The sequence below is a fragment of the Leopardus geoffroyi genome, chromosome C3 (assembly GCF_018350155.1).
Source record: "Leopardus geoffroyi isolate Oge1 chromosome C3, O.geoffroyi_Oge1_pat1.0, whole genome shotgun sequence".
Taxonomy (NCBI): domain Eukaryota; kingdom Metazoa; phylum Chordata; class Mammalia; order Carnivora; family Felidae; genus Leopardus; species Leopardus geoffroyi.
In genome coordinates this window covers 555,192-574,302 of record NC_059338.1, presented here as the reverse complement: position 1 = coordinate 574,302, position 19,111 = coordinate 555,192, and the positions used below count along the sequence as shown (strand labels likewise).

The following is a 19,111-nucleotide window of genomic DNA, read 5'->3' as shown; positions in this document are numbered from 1 at the left end:
TGAAGGTCAAGGAACAGAAGAGTGAACTAGTGGAAAGAAAGTAAAGGCAAGAAATTGAGCCTAGAGCAGTGATGGCCAGTACCGCAGCCGCCTGGCCACATACAGGGCCTGCTGAGCGCTCAAAACGTGGCTTATGTGATTGAGGAGCTAAAATTCTGATGTTATGTGCTTTTAGTTCATCTAAATATAATTAGCCACATGTGGCTAGCGACTGCCTGCCGTGTTGGATAGTACGATTCTAGGTGTTTTAGTTTTGGGGCAGAAAGAGTTGACTGGACGCAGAGAAAGGCTTCTTACAAAACAAAGAGGTATGTGAGAATAGATAGATGTTCGGAAAAAAGTGAGGTCTTTTACTTCCGGTCGCCTGTCTCTCTCCCTGGGCGTGACTGGTGTGAGGGAGGACGGAGCCAGCAGAGCAGAGTGAAATTTGAAACAGTGTGTGGTGCTCAATTCAGTCTTCCATTTAATACAGAAGCCATCCTGTTAACCGGGGCCTGGACTGGCTATGGAAATGGGGTCAAGAAGCCGCATTGGTAATCCCAGAGCAAAGCTCTTGATCTCTTTAACTTTTCCCTCTTAATTCTTTTTTCTTTTTTTAAGTTTATTTATTTATTTTGAGAGTGAGAGAGAGAGAGCGCGCGCGTGCACGTGCATGAGCAGGGGAGAGGGAGAGAGAATCCCAAGCTGACTCCATCTGTGCCGAGCCCAAGACCGGGCTCAAACTCATGAACTGTGAGATCATGACCTGAGCTGAAATCCAGTTGGATGCATAACCAACTGAACCACCCAGGGGCTCCCCATCTGAATTTCTAAGGTTGAATCACAGGCTGGTGGGTTCGAGTCCTTTCCTACCCTTCCTTACCCTTGTTCGGATGAGGCATGACACGGTTCGGGAGCGTTCACTGCCCTGTGGTTTTGGGCAGCCTCGTCTCAGCCTTGCCCAATCTCTTTCTTTCTCTATGGTACTGCTTGACCACTCCCCAGCTTTAATATTAGGGAGAAGTTAAAAAAAAAAGCAAAATCTGTTCTTTCTCATCTCTTGAACTGTGAGGCTTGAAAGCAGGTATTGTTCCCTTTTACTCTCAAGCATCCCCACTCCCCTTTCCTGTTACAGAATGAAATGGCCCTGATTCAGACCAGTGAGGCCTAGGGATGTGTAGCATCCATGGGATCGTTCCGTAGCTAACTGGACGTGGCTAAAAGGAACATCAGACCAAATGGATCCTGTGGCTTGCCTTTTTTGTTTGTTTTATTTTGCTGTATCAGGGAACCAAGAACTTTAATGAGCTGGTGTCTGATCCTGAAGCTTTAATCACTAGAGATTGCAGAGTTAGAACCCTTCTTACTGTTACTGAGTTCAAGTTGAGAGCATGACCACCCTTATCTTCTGGCCTCATACAGTTCTTAGGGGACTATGTGCTCTGGAGCTTAATCAGGCAAGAAAATGCTTCCACTTCTCTGTCTCTTTACTTCTTCCCTACGTGGAACAGAACCCTCATTGACCAGGCCGTTTTGAGGGATAAGATGCTGATAACACCCTTCTTCCCAAGACAGGAGTGGCAGTCACACTAACTGTCTTGGATGTGGATGCTCCTGAGGAGTCAAGTGGTACTTCCTGCCACAGAAAGCTTAAGAAATGAGAGTTCAGGGGCATCTGGGGGGCTCAGTTGGTTGTGCGTCTGACTTCAGCTCAGGTCACAATCTCACGGTTTGTGAGTTCTAGCCCCGCGTCAGGCTCTGTCCTGAGAACTCAGAGCCTGGAGCTTGCTTCAGATTCTGTGTCTTCCTCTCTCTCTGCCCCTCCCCTGCTCACGCTCTCACTCTCTCTCAAAAATAAACGTTTAAAAAAAGAAAAATAAGAGTTCAATAGAAATTTGAACCCCTGCATTTGTCAGAGAAGCCCCAGTGAATAAGACAGGTGCAGTCGTAGACCTCATGGAGTTTCTGGGCTAGTGTGGTGGTTCTCAACGGTGGATAATTCTGGGATGTACAGAACAGTCCCACTTAGTGCTGTCTCCTGCCCAACATGTGTGTGCAGCATCCTCTAGTTACTGCCCCCACACATTTCCAAATTTCTTTCCAAGGGGAGAGAAGGGGCAATAATAGTATACGTATGAGAACCACTGCTTTAACGAGACGTGCAATTCTAATTTTAGTATATGTGCTGCCGAAGCGAGCACGAGACGTGCAATTCTAAATGTTCGCTCCAGTTCTGCCTTTTAGTACAACTATTATTTTGGTTATTCCCTCCCAGCATCATTTTGTGTGTATATGTATGTTTTCTGTTTTGATGGCGTTCATAAAGTGGCAAATCTTATTGGGACCATACTGGCCATCATCTTCCAGGTAGAACTGGAGAAAACCCGCCCGGAGGGCAGCGTGCCGAAGCACTGCACCTTGACCGTGGACACAGTCAGCCCACAGATGCAATTGATTTTAAGACAGAAGAGTATGTCTTGGGCTTGCTTCGGCAGCACATAACACTAACGTTGGAAAGGTGGAAGAGGGTGGGTCTTTATACTGAGGTCCTGAGACCATTTTGAAACAGACTGAAAACACTGGAAGAAACTTACTTGTGAACTTGAGAAACTGGTACTGGTAGACCAGGAAGGTCTGTCCCTCAGTTCCCATCACCCCTGTGCTCATCTGATGGATTTGGTTTCTCTGTACCCCCTCTTTAAGGTGTGCTGCAGGGGGGAACATTCAGCTACAGTCAGTGTTTTGAGCACTTAACTATTTATATCAGGAATGCTTTCGGTTATAAGAAACAGCTTAACTGTAGCTTAAATAAATATGGGACTGACTTTTTTTCTCCTGCAACAAGTCAGACTTGAGCAGCTGTGGCCGGGGGTAACTGTGTTTCTCTGACTCTCTTGGCCCTCTTGTAAGTTTGAAATCTGCAACGCTCATCCTCACATCCGTGTTCAAGGCAAGAAAGAAAGCTAGTTTCCCCAGAAGCTTTCCAGCAGATTACCCCTATATCTCATTGGCCAGAACTGGATCCCTAACAGCAAGGGAGGCTGGAAAAGAGAACAGGATAATCTCAGTTCACCTTCCCTGGGGCTAGACACACTGCTGACCCCAACGGGATTGAGTTCTTTTAAAATTTTAAAATTTTTTGTTTTTGTTTATTTTTGAGAGAGAGAGACAGAACGCAAGAGAGGGAGAGGCAGAGAGAGAGGGAGTCCACACAGAATCCAAAGCAGGCTCCAGGCTCTAGGCTCTGAGCTGTCAGCACAGAGCCTGACATGGGGCTCGAACCTAGGAACCGCGAGATCGTGACCTGAGCCGAAGTCAGATGCTCAACCGACGAGGCCACCCAGTCGCCCCAAATGTCCTTTTTTTGAAGAAATTTTTAACATATTTATTTTTGAGAGAGAGAGAGAATAAGGGGGGGAGGGGCAGAGAGAGAGGGAGACACAGAATCTGCAGGAGGCTCCAAGCTCTGAGCTGTCCGCACAGAACCCGATGCGGGACTCGAACCCACGAACTGTGAGATCATGACCTGAGCCGAACTCGGACGCTCAACTGAGTGAGCCACCCAGGCGCCCCCGGATTGGGTTCTTTTAGAAAAGGAGAAGTGGGGTTTTGATTGGATAGGCTCCTATGCTGGGTTTACCACTGAGCGCCTATAACAAGAAGCATTAGAGAGTAGGATTGAAAGGATGTAGGGATATGGATCCCAGTTTATCATTCACAATGCTGGATTGAATGCTTTTGCAGAAAAATGGACCAACTTTTTACTTGAGTTCCTTTCAAACCCTGAATGTTGTAAATATAATTCTTGTAAGCCAGCTGTGCTCCTTCCTTTGCCCTGGGTCCCTCGTCTGTTTTTCAACCCAAGGAGTAAATACCTTTGTGAAGTAGATAGATTTTTCCTGCTTAAAGCGTTGTCCTTGCAACTTGTGAGCTTGGATTTTTATTTTATTCCTCTGTTGGTCCTCGCACTGCCTGCCTGCGTCTCACTGCCCTGTGTCAGAGTCCTCCTCGCATCCACAGATGCATGTGATGTGTACCAGCTAGTCAGAGGTTTCAGGATTTATTTCTGGTATTCCACTAACATCCTTTTTCTCTTTCTCCTCCTGTTTCCTCTTGTTTCCTCGCCTCTCTGTTGCTGCTGCAGAGCGCCTCTACAGCCAACTTGAGCGAAACCGAGTGCTCTCTAGCGAGCTGAAGCTAACGCTGCATGATCTGTGTGGCTGATGGGCAGGGCTCCCTCTGCCCATTAAGCTGAGCTTACCGCTCACACCACTGACCTGGACCCCAGCAAAAAGCTGATTGTTTTTTTGAAAGGCAGTTTTGCCCTGAGCAAATTGCTTTTTAATTGCTTTTTAACTGGGGCAGTGAGAGTATTCCTGACTTCCCCACCGCAGTGTAGTGAGAACAGTTGATAGTGTTTCCATCCCTTTCCAAGAGATAATGGATGAAGGAGGGAGGAGCCCGCGAGAACAGAGCAAGGAAACCTGGGAGAGTTTTCTGGTTTCCACCCTGACTTGCTGCTCTTTCCCTGTGTGCTGACTGTAAGCTGTGTTCCCCTCGGCATGGATGTTTTCTAACAATAAAAGGACTGATTGGACAAGATGTCGTGATTGCTTCATCTGCAGGCCCAGAGACCTGAGCCGGTGGACAGAAGGGGAGGGAGAGGAAGGGGTGCGGGCCCTCAACAGATCTGTGGTTTTGCTTGCTAGGTGTTCAGCTGCTGCTTTTTTTCCTGACGTTTTCCTTCTTGTTTCTTTTTGCTGGTTTTATGTTTAATTGCAAGTAGCTATCGGAAGCTAGTGAGCAGTAGCTCCACAAAAACCTCCGTTGAGGTTTGCTTACGTTTGGTAGTGTTCTTGGCTTCAGGGACTCTGTGATAGGCCTGGGGGTCTTTCATTCATCCCACCAGTTGTTCCTCTCCTTTCCATTTTGGAGGAAGCTTATAGCACATGAAGATCTTGTATTCTCAGGTTGAGACTCTGATGTTTTTACTGGTAGAAACATGCCCAGAACCATGTCAAATAAGTACCATCCTACGGGCAAAGCCCTGAAGAAAGAATGGCTGATGCTTAAGGCTGACTCCTTCTGGGACTGAAAACTGAAAGCCTTGGTGGGTGTGGGTATGGGAGGAAATGACTGATAGGTCCCCAGCCCCTTCCCCCCAGAGGTATAGCCACACCTGCGACTCCAGGGGGCGCGCCAGAGTCCCTGCAGAAGTGGGTGGTGCAGTGGCTCAGGCCTGCCGCTGGCAAGGCGGTGCTTTGGTAGTCTGCAGCCTTCCTGCAGCAGGAGCGATTCTCACGGTGGGCAGACCTTGACCTTTACTTCTAGTTCTAGTAACGTCTCTCCTTTACACCCATTAGATAAGCTGAAATGCACCAAAGAGGAGCACCTCTGTACACAAAGGATGCTGGACCAGACTCTGCTTGACCTGAATGAGATGTAGAGCACCCCAGTCCCGCCCTGCCGCTGCTCCTCCCCCTGACCCTGACTCCGCCTGAGGCCAGCCTGCCCGAAGCTGGCCTGGAAACTGAGGGCTGATCTTTAACTGGAAGTCCGCTTTCTCCTTTTTGCCGCCTCTCCCACCCCAACCCCTGTATCTTTTTCGCCAAACTGTCTCTGCCTCACCCCTGAGATTCCAGTCGGGCTTGAGGCCGAGCACCTTTGGGAACAACGTTTAAGGGAATGTGAGCACAATGCAAAGTGTCTTTACAAGCATGTTGTGATGTACACATTTTGTAATTACCTTTTTTTGTTGTTGCTGTAGCGACCCATTTGTAAAACATTCCTAATAATTCCACAGTTCTGAAGCAGCAGTCTTAGTCCTTCCTCACTTGGAAGGTTTGGAAAGTTAACTTTTCAGCCTAACGCACACTGCTCTCTCTGCAGAGGAGGGAGAGCGGCAAGGCCTGCCTGCCTACTGAGGGCCAGAGCCCCGAAAGGTACCCACTTCTGGGAAGCTTCGTTGCTCTGTCCAAAGTACCGGCCAAATTAGAAAGGTGATTCCAGGAGGAGTTAGCCAAAAAGGTGTGGCTCAGGGTTTCAGCTTTAAGGTATCTTTGAGCAACTTTAATTTCTTTTCATCAGAAGTGACCAAACAAATTAAGGTGTGAGACCTCTGTCTGAGACCAAATCCTTGTCCTAGCCTCACCCCTCTCTCTCCTAACCGCTCACAGACATGGATCATGTCCCCTTTATGTTGAGGTGACCACTTATTTGCTCTCCTGCCTCCTTGAAAGAAGAAAATTACGTGTTTGCCACTGATTTAGCCACATGAAACAAACTTATCTCGTCACCCTTCTCTGGGACTGAAGCTGCTGTCTCTAAAAGTGCCACGTCATTGTGCTTTGTGTTAGTGCTGGAGAAATCTTGAATAGCTTACGTACAAAACCGTTTTTAAATTTTATATTATTTTGAAACTTTGCTTCTTTAGGGTTGGGGCACCTTGGCCACTCTGTCAGGCTGAGAACTGTACAGTCTGTGGGCTGACGGTGTGCTGATCTTTTAAAAGTTTCTTTCCCTGCCCGATCCCCCCTTTTGGTGAGGTTTCTGTGAGGTCTGTTAGGTGTGCATCCGGCAGCTTCTTGGCTTACAATGCACTCTCCTTTGGTGTGCTCTCTCCGGGGCCGATTGAGAGAAAGAAACCAATAGTGCAACTGTTTTGATACTGAAAATTGACAACTGTCTTTTTGAAATAAAGAACCAGTCCCTCCAATTCTCAGACCTCCTTGACTTTTATTTACTAATCCAAACGCGCTTTCTCCACAGGAACTATGAGGTTTGAGGTAAAAATCAGATCTTTGTGGGTGGTGGCAACAGGATTTCATAGAGAACACACGCTTTGGAAGCAGACCACCAAAACTGGATTGGAAACTCAGCTCAGATTCTTACTTCTATGTACTGATAGAAGTAAGTTGTAAAATAAAGATAATGTGTATTATCAGGGTAAATGTGAACATCAGAAATAATAGTTATATGCAAGGCCTCTTCTAGGTTACTTAAGTTAGTACTGGCGCACTCAGGGCTTTTCCTTCACAACTGTACTAGTCCCAGACCACGGATTTATTGGGCTTGGTGCTCCTTAAATCACGTCAACACTGTTCACACACTGCCCTGTGACAGCCTTTGAGCCGATAGTCCGTCGGGTATTTGGGGAGCACAGGTTAGTTTCACCAGGAGTGTTTGCTCAGAGACCGGCTGTGCACGTGGACGACCTGAGCCTTCTGGTCGCTGGTGCCTGGCATTTACTGCACTCCCGCCTTGAGGCTGGACACGAGTCTGACTCCGAGTAAAAAAGACACAGCTCCCTTGACAAAGTCAGCTGTTTACCATAGAGACTGCAAATTTTTTCCATTTATAGGCACCGGCCAATGCTACCTGGAAATTACAGCCCAAAAAAACCCCACCGAAACTTCTTTCTGCTGGGAGCCGAACATAAGGTAGGCAACGGAAGAAATGAAACTGGGAGAAGTTAGCCCTTCCTCGACATTTTGCTCCTTTCTTTGCGGCCAAAATTTGGGGAACTTGCCCCCTGAGCACGTGGCAGGCTCCCTGCCTCCCGTTGCCACGTGACCCCTCCCTAGCGCTCCCACAATTCCCAGCCGGAGGAGGCACCGCCCCCTGTGGCGTCGCGCCCGCGGATTGGCCGGCGCCGCGGGCCGCGGCCTCAGTCGAGCTGAGAGGCGCGGAAGCGGCGGTTGCCATGACGGGCTCCGGGGCCTCGAGGCCCCGACGGAGCCGGCCGTTTGTCGGCTGGCCCACGCCCCGCGTCACGCTGCTGCTTCAGTGTCTGCTTGGGACCCTGGCCAACAAACTCAACGTGCCGCAGGTGTTGCTCCCCTTCGGCCGGGAGCCGGGCCGCGTGCCCTTCCTGCTGGAGGCGCAGCGGGGCTGCTACACTTGGTGAGGGGGTACGCGGGCTTCCTGTGGGGGCCCTGCCGCCGGGCCTGGGGACGACTTCCTGGGAGCGGGGCGCCTGGGGTGGGGGGGCCCCGGCCACTCGCCCCGGGCGGCTCTCTCCGCGAGGGATCCCCGTGCGCCACTGCGTTACTGTGTTCCGCGCCGGCAGAAGGGAGAACTTGGGGGGCCGGAGGAGGTCCCCGCTGGGTGGCCAGGACTGCCCCCCGTGCGACGGCTTGTTTTCAGGGGCGACTGCCGCGCGGGGGCTGGGCAGCCGCGAGGTCGCCGGGTGCGAGAGCCTCGCGGACGTGTCCGGGCTCCGCTGCGGCCTGAGCGGCGCCGAGGTATGTGCAGTGGACGCCGCTCACCTCCCGCTCGGCGGCCCGGGGCCTTCGCGGCCTCGTCGAGGGTGAGGCAGGGAAGCTCGGCATCAGAGCCCCAAGAGGAGGTTTCTGGGTTTTGGTTTCGTTGGGTTTTGTTTCGTTTCGTTTTTTGTTGTTGTTGTTGGAGTTGGACTCAGACCTCCTAAGTTAGGCAGCCTTCCTACCTTAGCAGCCCGTTTATATCGGACCGAAACACATTCCTCAGAGTAGGAGAAATCTACGCCTGTCATTATTGGGAACACATCAGTGTGTTTACGGACTGGGGGGACACTATAGCAATCTTATTTTATTTTGTTTTTAAATTTTATTTAGAGAGAGACAGCGGGGGAGGGGAGAGAGTGGGGGAGAGACTGAGAGACGGAGAGAGAAGGTCTCAAGCAGGCTCCACACTATCAGTGCAGGGTTCGTGGCAAGGCAAGAAACCCATGAACCTGGGATCATGACCTGTCCCCAGATCGAGAGTCGGGGGCCCAACTGACTGAGCCACCCAGGCGCCCCTGTAGCAATCTTATTTTAAATATGGAGGTAGGAATATAATAACTGTATAACTTTGCACAGGGGATCTTTGGGGAAGGTTCTCATCAGTCTCCCACTGAAGTCTTGTGTCTCTGAACATGGTTCCTGTTTTAAAGTGTCTTTTACATGCACCTGATTAAACGTAACATGGAAAAACTGTAAGGATCTGTGTTCTGCTAAAAGTTCATTTTAACCCACATTCTTATCTCCAGCCCTTAAGTATTTTATTCTGGCAGGCATTCTACCCATCATGACGCAGTAACTGTTGAGCCTTTATATGAAAATGGCGCCTTATGTTCCCAAAAAGCTGTGCTCATTGCTGAATCTTCCCAACCGATACGCCTCAGCAGTATTATTCTTGCTCGAGAGATAGGTACGTTGAGAGAAAACATTATGAAATTGTTCATCTGGAGTAGAATAATCTGATATCTTTTATACATGATTAATACAGATGGTGCTTCAAATATAAAATAGAAAAAAGCATTCTGCAGTGTAAACCCTAATCGTGGCATACTATTCTGTGACTTTTTTTTTTTTTTTTTTTTAAATCTAGCACCTGGCATGGTGCCTGATACAGAGTGGAAACCGTAGTTATTTGAATCAATAAAGGAAGGAATTACTAATTGGAACTAGCGTGATTGTGTTAATAAGGTCTGAGGTGGGTCTTGAATGAGGCAAAAGGTAGTATGAAAACGAGTGCTTCTCAGTGTGGTCTGCGAACCTGTGCCATTGGCATCATCAGTATCGCCTGGAATGTTGTTAGAAGGGTAAGTCCTTGGGGTGCCGGGCTGGCTCAGTCAGTGGAGCGTAGGACTCTTGATCGTGGGTTGTCCCACGATTGATGTAGAGCAGAGATTAGTTAAGAATAAAATCTTTAAAAAAAAAAAAAAAGGAGCGTCTGGGTGTCTCAGTCGGTTAAGCCTCCTGCTCTTGGTTTCAGCTCAGGTCATGCTCTCACAGTTTGTGAGTTTGAGCCCCAAGTTGTGCTCTGCGCTGACAGCGTGGAACCTGCTTGGGATTCTCTTTCTCTCTCTCTCTCTCCCCCTCTCTCCCCCTCTGTCCCCCTCTGTCCCCCTCTCTCCCCCCTCTCCTTCTCCCCCCCCTCCTTCTCCCCCCCTCCTTCTCCCCCTCTCTCCCTCTCTCCCTCTCTCCCTCTCTCCGCTCCTCCCTTGCGCGTGCTCGGTCTCTCAAAATACATAAACTTGGAAAAAAAAAAGAATGAAATCGTTAAAAAAAAAAAAAAAGGAAAAGAGGTGTAAATTCTTAGACCCCAGCTTAGATCTGCTGAATTAGAATCTCAGGGGTGAACCCAGGGAATTAACAACCTATCCAGTGATTCTCATGCACACTAAAGTTTGGTAGGCACTGCACCATTCTGTTTTAGACCAGAGTGGCTGGAGAAGTGCTATTTGTACCCAGAATCAAAGCAAGGCTTTTTGCATCCTAGTTTCTGGCACTTCATTGCTATATTGATAGGCCAGAAATCTCTGTATAGTTTTAAAGTATTTTGATAAGTGTATGTCTGTACTGTGTTATTAAAGAGAAGTTCACATTGTTTGGCATATCATATTTCATATGTTTGAAGATGCTGTCTAGTAGAAAGCTGTTTTTTTAAATATACCACTAAGAAAAACATTGCCAACTAAACCGTGCTTTTCTTCACCTAGAATTTCTACTTTATGCCTGTGGAAGAACTCTGACTGACTTAATTAGATTGTTATTTTTATTATGTATCACTATTATGCCTAATAAAAAGGAAAATATAAATAAAATAGACTGGTTAAAATATTTCTTTTTTTAATAGATTTTTAAAAATATTTTATTTATTTTTGAGAGAGTGCAAGCAGGGGAGGGGCAGAGAGAGGGGGACAGAGGCTCAGATGCAGGTTCCTCACTGACTGGCTGACAGCAGTGAGCATGAACCTCGAGATATGACCTGAGCCAAAGTCAGATGCTCAACTGACCTAGCCATCCAGGGGCCCCCTGGTTAAGATGTTTCTAAAACTATTTTAACATTTCTGCCTCAGATGTAACACTTTTTGGCTGGATATCTTCAACCTCTGTGTTTGTCCCCACAATATCATCTTCTGTGCCATGAAGACTGCTGGGGATGAAGTATTTCTTAAAAGAATCAGTTAAAAACAGTAACACTTAAAAGCTGGGGCACATGACTGGCTCAGCTGGAAGAGCATGCAACTCTTTTTTTTTTTTTTTCCACTTAAGATTTTATTTTTAAGTCATCTCTATACCCAGCATGGGACTGGAACTCATAACACTGAGTTGCATGCTCCACCAACTGAGCCAGCCAGGTGCCCCAAGAGAGTATGACTCTTGATCTTGTGGTTGTGAGTTCAAGACCCACATTGGGAGTAGAGATTACTTAAATAAGTAAAACTTTTAAAAAAACCCACAACACCTAAAAGCTTTAATATTGGCCTCTTAAGTTAGCTTTGCACTTACATGGAACTGATCTTTTTTTTTTTTTTTTTTTTTTGTCTCCAGTTGTGGAAAAGTGCCTAGTACATCTGAGTTACCACCTTTCTTATCCCATCTCCTTAACCAGTTGATTCCCAGGGGATTAAAGAGTGTACTGCCATTGGCACCAGCGTTTCTTCCTACTACTAATACCCATTCTACAAGTTTTGATGAAAACTTTTAATGTTTTCACATAGGGAATCAGTGACAACTGTGTCATGACTGTCTGGCTGACAGCAATTATAACATGTCATCAGTTATAAAAATCTCAATTTCAGGGGCGCCTGGGTGGCTCAGTCGGTTAAGCGTCCGACTTCGGCTCAGGTCATGATCTAACGGTCCGTGGGTTCGAGCCCCACATCGGGCTCTGTGCTGACAGCTCAGAGCCTGGAACCTGTTTCGGATTCTGTGTCTCCCTCTGTCTCTGACCCTCCCCTGTTCATGCTCTCTCTCTGTCTCAAAAATAAATAAATGTTAAAAAAAATTTTTTTTAAATCTCAATTTCAGAGATGTTAAAATATCAAAAAAGGAGTGCCTTAGAATCCGTGAAATATGGTTATGAGGATTCTCAAAGATGAGGATCTTTGAGGAATATGTCACGCAAGGCAGCTGCAAATGGATAGAGAAGGATCCCATGGTCAGAAAAGAATTGTTTTGGTCACAGAAGCAATTTTTTAAAAAGTTTGTTTATTTAGAGAGAGAGAAAGAGCAAGTGGGGAAGGGGCAGAAAGAGAGGGAGAGAGAAAATACCAAGCAGGCTCCGCACCACCAGTGCAGAGCCCAACATGGGGCTTGAATTCACAAACCATGAGATCATGACCTGAGCCGAAGTCAGACACTTAACCAACTGAGCCACTCAGGTGACCCTTACATAAGCAATTTTTAATGTCATTACTCTTAACTATGTGAATTCATTCTGATATCAAAAGATTCGTTTACACAGTTGCTAGAAAAAATGTCAAATCTGGCTCTCACCTTAATTTTATCTGACTTGTATATATTCCAAAGTTAAGTATCTTTTAAATCAGTTTTCCCAAATTTGATATTAGTACAGTTGTGTACATAGATGATGAAATGCTCAATGATAAATGCTTTTCTCAGTGTCCTACCAGGTACGTTCTCCTGTGAGTGGAAAAGAGCACTCTGAATGGGGGAGGCAGAAGAAGGAGAGGACATTGTGGAAGAAAAGTATATGCCTAAGAGAGATTGTTCATTCATGTTTAGGTGCTTAGAATTTTATGTTTTTGTTGACACTGTAGTAAAGCAAAATAGTGGCCAGGACAGAGATGATGGGTAGAGGTGGGTGGGCGTGTTTTATTTGGTAAGAGTGCTAGATTTCTTTTGATTTTTGTTCTGTTTTGACTGGGTGCTACCTCCATTTGGTAAAACCTTCAAAGAATATACAAAATTATATAGTGAAAAGTAAGCCTCTGATGTCATTTGTTCAAGAGGCAGCCACTTTTCTGTATCCTTCAGAGGCCGTCTGAATATATGAATATGCCTTTTTCTAGTGGGAAATCTAGATTTTTAACCTTAGGTAAAGGACAACTAGAGGAGTTTGAAGATGAAGGCATGATTTTAGCTTACTTGGAGGATAAAGAAAGGGTCAGATAACTGGATGATTTTGGTGTGGGTAGAGAATATAGGGTGAGCAGTACTTTTTGTGCTATGCTCAGCATGTTGGTATTCTGTAAACTGATCAACTTCCTAGTTGATTAGTTGCTGCAGTGGATTATAATTGTATAATCAAGAGGAATTGATTGGGGAGCTGGGATAAATACGAGAGTCAAGGCAGGAAATACCGTTTCTGCTCCCTCTTTTTTTTTTTTTTTTTTTTTTTTAAGTTTATTTATTTTGAGAGAGAGAGAGCACAGGCACAGGAGGAGCAGAGAGAGAGGGAGACAGAGAATCCTAAGCAGACTCCATGCTGTCAGCACAGAGCCTGATGTGAGGCTTGAACTCATGAACTGTGGGATCAGGACCTGAACTAAAAACAAGAGTCAGACGTTTAATCGACTGAGTCACCCAGGTGCCCCAACTCCTTTTTTTGTTCCTGGCTCTGCATCCCTTTGGTTCTTGAATACTGGCTTCATTCTCTTACTTTTTTCTTTCTCCTTCATCTCCCTGGGTCAATTCTTCTTTCTATCTCATTTGTTTTTCTTTCATTATTACCTTACTCCTGTGTGTACCTGAAGTAATATGGACATGTAGATAAGAATATTCATTATATTATCTAAAAAAGTTACTCATTTCTTTTTATATTTAAAAGAGGTAAGTTGAAGGTATGATATTTCTCTTAATCTCTCTAAACTTGTCTAGAAATCATAGAGGGTAATTTCTTTTTCTTTATGGCCAGTGGCCAGGTATTGAAAAGCTTTCTCCTATAGAAGTAGTCAGATGGGTAGTCATTGTGTGCGTAAGGCCTTTCATATATTTTATGTACGGTCACACTGCTTTGGTCCTACCATTTCCCTACGGATTTCTCCACGGAAGAAAAGTATTTAATTTCCCATTTAATTAGTGCTAGATTATGCAGTGCTTAATTATCTAATGTATATTACCTAAGGTCACCTTCTTTCCTTTGCTGTCCTTGGAACACTTCCTTAATGGTGTGTTTTTACCAGCAGATCCCATGACATTTCTGCTTTGATCATAGGTCCCATATCTTGGTCTTCAATTCTTTGAACATCAGATCTTTTCAATTAAATATTAGGTAAAAGATTAATCAATTAAGTTTTTAAAAATAATTTTAGTTTATTTATTTATTTAAATTTTTCTTAATGTTTATTCATTTTTGAGAGAGACAGAATGCGGGTGGGTTAGGGGCAGAGAGAGAGGGAGACACAGAATCCGAAGCAGGCTCCAGGCTCCAAGCTGTCAGCACAGAACCCGACGCGGGGCTCGAACTCAGGAGTTTTGACATCATGACCTGAGCTGAAGTCGGACGCTCAACTGACTGAGCCACCCAGGTGCACCCCAGTTTTAGTTTATTTTTAAATGTCTGTTTATTTATTTTAAGAGAGAGACAGAGAGTGGGAGTGGGAGAGGGGCAGGGAGAGAGAATCCCAAGCAGGTTCCACACTCAGGGCAGAGCCCAACTATGGAGCTCAGTGCCACAAACCATGAGATGATGAGCTGAAATCAAGAGTGGGACACTCAACTGACTGAGCCATCTAGAGCACCCGTAAAATAATTTTAGATTTATAGAATCCATGCAAAGATGTACAAAGAGTTCCTATATACCCTTCACCCAGTTTTCTTTAATGTTCTATGTAATGTACTTTTTTTGCTCTAGGATTTAAGACACCACATTACTAAACTAAGTTGTCATGTTTCCTTTGTCTCCTGTGACCTGTGATAGTTTCTCATTCTTTCTTTGTCTTTCATGACATTGGCACTTTTAAAGAGTATTAATCAGGCATTTTGTAGAATGTCTTTCAGTTTGGATTTATTTGATGTTTTTTCATGATTAGATTGGCTTATAGATTTTTAGGAGGAAAACAACAGAAGCAAAGAGCCCTCCCAATGCATTATGTCAGGGTGTACATGGTATCAACATGATTTATCACTAGTGATAGTAAGCTTGATCACTTGATTAAAGGTAGTGCCTGTCAGATTTCTCCACTGTAAAGTTACAATAAGTAACTTTCCATATGCTATTCATTAAAAATCATCACTAAGTTTGGTCCGCATTCAAAAGAAAAGAAATTAAGCTTCACCTCCTAGAGGGAGGAGTGTCAAAGAATTTGTGGAAGTTATTAAAACCACCATAGTAACTAATAAATACTTGAGAGACGCTTTGATATATCTTGTTTGTTTTTAAAGTTTCATGCATTAGGGGCGCCTGGGTGGCGCAGTCGGTTGAGCGTCCGACTTCAGCCAGGTCACGATCTCGCGGTCCGTGAGTTCGAGCCCCGCGTCGGGCTCTGGGCTGATGGCTCGGAGCCTGGAGCCTGTTTCCGATTCTGTGTCTCCCTCTCTCTCTGCCCCTCCCCCGTTCATGCTCTGTCTCTCTCTGTCCCAAAAATAAATAAACGTTGAAAAAAAAAATAATAATAAAATAAAGTTTCACACATTAATTTATTTTTTAAAAAGTTTTTTTAACATTTATTTTTGAGAGAGAGACGTGGGGCCCGAAATCACGAACTTTGAGATATGACCTGAGCCAAAGTCAGATGCTTAATCAAATGAACTTTATTTATTTATTTATTTTGAGAGAGAGCGAGCGCACAGTGGGAGAAGAGCAGAGAGAGAAAGGGAGAGAGAGAATCCCACGCAGGCCTGCGATGTCAGCTCGGAGCCTGATGTGGGACTTGAACTCAGGAACTATGAGATCATGACTTGAGCCAAAGTCAGATGCTTAACCAACTGAGCCACCCAGGCACCCCTGATGGGGATTTTTTATTTCCCTCATCCTTTCCACACTTTAATAGCATTCTTCTGTAAGGAAAATAACCTACATCTTACAAACAAGTTCCCATTCGTTCATTCATTATTTATATAAGTATTGACTCATGGAAATTTATTTTTGGTTTATAATCCAATATTATCATAATTTATTTTGTCACTTGTTTTTCTGGCTTTGGCCATTGGGAACTCTTTCAGATTGACTCCAATGTCCTTTGGGCTTGCCCAATCTTAATTAAATAATTAGTTTTAGTACTTCCTTACTTTTTAGCACCATTAGATGAGCCAGGCTCGTCTTGTATTTCCCCTGACCAGCCGTTTCCTGAGGAAGTTCTGGTTCTTTTTGTTAGAGAATTGTATTTAGAAACCAAGATCTCGGTGCTAATGTACTGGTTGCTAAACCCTCTCAGGGGACAGTGCTAGGAAATATATGTATATACACTAACCCACATATATACATAGATCTGTTTACTTCTGTATCCATTTATCTGCATATAAACTCAAACGTGAGTTATTGATATCTTTGGTTCTAATCCTGTACCACAGCATAATTTCTTTGCTAGTGAGAAACCTGCCACTCACTATCTACAGTATATTTACTTATTTATTGAACTTCGGTGTAAATATAAAGTAGTTTGGGTGTGATTAAATCAAGTTTTGTATTTCTTATGAAAGGAAGGCTAGCTTTGCCTGAAGTAGCATATTTTTTTTTAAATTTTTTTCTCAACGTTTATTTATTTTTTTTGGGACAGAGAGAGACAGAGCATGAACGGGGGAGGGGCAGAGAGAGAGGGAGACACAGAATCGGAAGCAGGCTCCAGGCTCTGAGCCATCAGCCCAGAGCCCGACGCGGGGCTCGAACTCCCGGACCGCGAGATCGTGACCTGGCTGAAGTCGGACGCTTAACCGACTGCGCCACCCAGGCGCCCCTGAAGTAGCATATTTTGATGCTCCTGGGGCTTTTTTGAAGGGCACTTGCCTGTGTTACCTAAGAAACATTTTCCTTTGATTTAAAAATTCCGTAAAAGCAGATCCACAACTAGGGACAGAGTTTACCCGTGATGTCCATTGGTAATTTTGGGTATTGCAGTGGTAGTTACTTTGCTTTTTGTTTCTTGTAGATAAAGCTGAAACTAAAAATGTAGAGTTAAAGCAGCAGAATGAGGGAGCTATGTAGGCAGTTCTCTAACACATGGTAAATATGAGAGGTGGGAATATTGTTAAAAGATCATACAAAATAATTTTTGTTTCATTCTCAATTCATTCTGTACTGTTTCTATTCGTGTTTCTGAATTTGATTATGGCTATATTGACTGGAACTGCGGTTGGGTCTAATATATATTGTTTCCAGGCTTTTTAACCTCATAGTCTAGGAAAAAACACTAGAAATAGAGAAAATTATTGGCAGGACATATGGTTGTCACCCTTTTACTTTCCTAAATAAATACATTAAAAAAATCTATTACCATGATTTCATTAAAAATTTTAATACTTCAGAGCTCAGGTAGAATATAATAATAAAGTATATTCCTTTATTTTATTTTATTTTTATTTTATTTTTTTAAGATTTTATTTTATTTTTTAATTTTTTTTTTTTTAACATTTATTTATTTTTGAGACAGAGACAGAGCATGAACGGGGGAGGGTCAGAGAGAGGGAGACACAGAATCCGAAACAGGCTCCAGGCTCTGAGCTGTCAGCACAGAGCCCGACGCGGGGCTCGAACCCACGGACCGTGAGATCACGACCTGAGCCGAAGTCGGCCGCTTAACCGACTGAACCACCCAGGCGCCCCAAGATTTTATTTTTAAATAATTTCTTACACCCAACATGGGGCTCAAACTCACAACCCCAAGATCAAGAGTCACATGCTCCAATGACCGGGCCAGCCAAGTGCCACTAAACTATATTCCTTTAAAGTGAATACATGTAATTTTATTACTCACTATGTTAAAATTCGTACTTTTCTCATTTTTCCATGACTCAATGGAAACATCATTATAGATCAGTATTTGAGAACTACTGTTGGTCTGTTGTCTCTTATAAATAGTGGCTTTTGTATTTTTTCATTGTGTTCTTTTCTTCCGCAGGTTGAAAGCAACTGTTATAGTCTTTCTTCTTTATAATATAGAATAAGCCTTTGTGTGTTTGAGACATTGAATAGGTTCATGACCTATTGAATTAAATTCTCAGTTTTTGGGTTCATCATAGTGACTGACCATGAACTGCGCTGCGATGTTAAGGTTGATGTGATTCACAGCATTGAAATTATATCTCGAACCCGGGAGCTCTATGTAGATGATTCACCGCTGGAACTGATGGTGAGGGCATTGGATGAGGAAGGTAAAGGACTTCAGAGGAGTCAAGAAAATTACCGAAAATAATGTAATACTTCCTCGTGTTTGGCACTTGGAAAAAAGCAACTTGAGACATAAAAAGAGATTAGAAATCGTATTTATTTTTTATATGAAGCTCATGCACGTGAGTGTGGTTCGATGTATTTGCTACATACTTTCATAAAATGTTTCTGCTTATTTAGTTATTGGTTATCTCAGAAGTTTTTTTAACAGTCCAGATTCTGCCACTGAGCTTCTGCTAGTGGTGCCTAGATCAGCCATTAAGAATATATAATTTTTCTTTTTTTTTTGGAATTTATTACTAGCTCTGTTTTGATTAGTCTACTTTCTTCTATAGGCTACGGGAATTATGTGTAAACCTATGAAGAAGTCTTATAATTTTATCTTTCTTGAAACTGATTTTATATTGCTTTTAGTATATTAATGTATAATATGGTATTTAAAACATTTAAATTTATTGCCACACTTTTTAAAAAATTAATTTATTCATTTTGAGACAGAGAGAGAGCATGAATGGGGTGGGGCAGAAAGAGAAGGAGAGAAAGAATTCCAAGAAGGTTCTGGGCTCTCAGCACAGAGCCCGACACAGGGCTTGATCCCAGGACTGTGAGATCATCATCTGAGTCAAAATCAAGGGTCAGACACTTAACCAACTGAGCCACCCCGGTGCCCCTATTGCCATGCATTTTTGTAAGAGTAATTTTTTAAATCTGAAAAATGAATGTATTATAAATATTTTGGAATCTAGTTTTTATAAAATGTTGGAGGGACTGGGGGTTGGGGATGCCTGTCAACCCTGACGTAGACCTTAAGGTGGCCTTTATGTAGAAAGGAACAGAAAAAGTGGCATAACTTTTTTTTTTTTAATTTATTTATTTATTTATTTTTCTTCAACGTTTATTTATTTTTGGGACAGAGAGAGACAGAGCATGAATGGGGGAGGTGCAGAGAGAGAGGGAGACACAGAATCGGAAACAGGCTCCAGGCTCCGAGCCATCAGCCCAGAGCCCAACGCGGGGCTCGAACTCACGGACCGCGAGATCGTGACCTGGCTGAAGTCGGACGCTCAACCGACTGCGCCACCCAGGCGCCCCA

At 44.2% G+C, this 19,111-nt stretch overlaps 2 protein-coding genes across 28 annotated transcripts in view; both read left to right on the top strand.

The window, feature by feature from the left end:
* TPM3 (tropomyosin 3) overlaps positions 1 to 6,694 on the top strand; it is a 28,003-nt gene extending 21,309 nt beyond the window's left edge. For 7 of the 14 annotated variants that reach the window (XM_045455998.1, XM_045455983.1, XM_045455982.1 and 4 more), the window contains one exon: positions 4,124 to 4,581. In XM_045455998.1, the coding sequence (XP_045311954.1) occupies positions 4,124 to 4,203 (80 nt within the window). In that variant the 3' untranslated portion in view covers positions 4,204 to 4,581. Of the gene's footprint in view, positions 1 to 4,123; positions 4,582 to 5,342 lie in introns of those variants that run through there. The other 7 variants (XM_045455985.1, XM_045455984.1, XM_045455992.1 and 4 more) reach the window with 2 other exon arrangements.
* A 116-nt stretch (positions 6,695 to 6,810) lies between these two features.
* Positions 6,811 to 19,111, top strand: part of NUP210L (nucleoporin 210 like) — an 84,518-nt gene continuing 72,217 nt past the window's right edge. For 6 of the 14 annotated variants that reach the window (XM_045455901.1, XM_045455903.1, XM_045455905.1 and 3 more), the window contains exons 1-3: positions 7,640 to 7,881; positions 9,014 to 9,150; positions 17,853 to 18,002. In XM_045455901.1, the coding sequence (XP_045311857.1) occupies positions 7,682 to 7,881; positions 9,014 to 9,150; positions 17,853 to 18,002 (487 nt within the window). In that variant the 5' untranslated portion in view covers positions 7,640 to 7,681. Of the gene's footprint in view, positions 7,419 to 7,639; positions 7,882 to 7,915; positions 8,288 to 9,013; positions 9,151 to 9,328; positions 9,545 to 16,780; positions 16,855 to 17,852; positions 18,003 to 19,111 lie in introns of those variants that run through there. The other 8 variants (XM_045455902.1, XM_045455899.1, XM_045455907.1 and 5 more) reach the window with 7 other exon arrangements.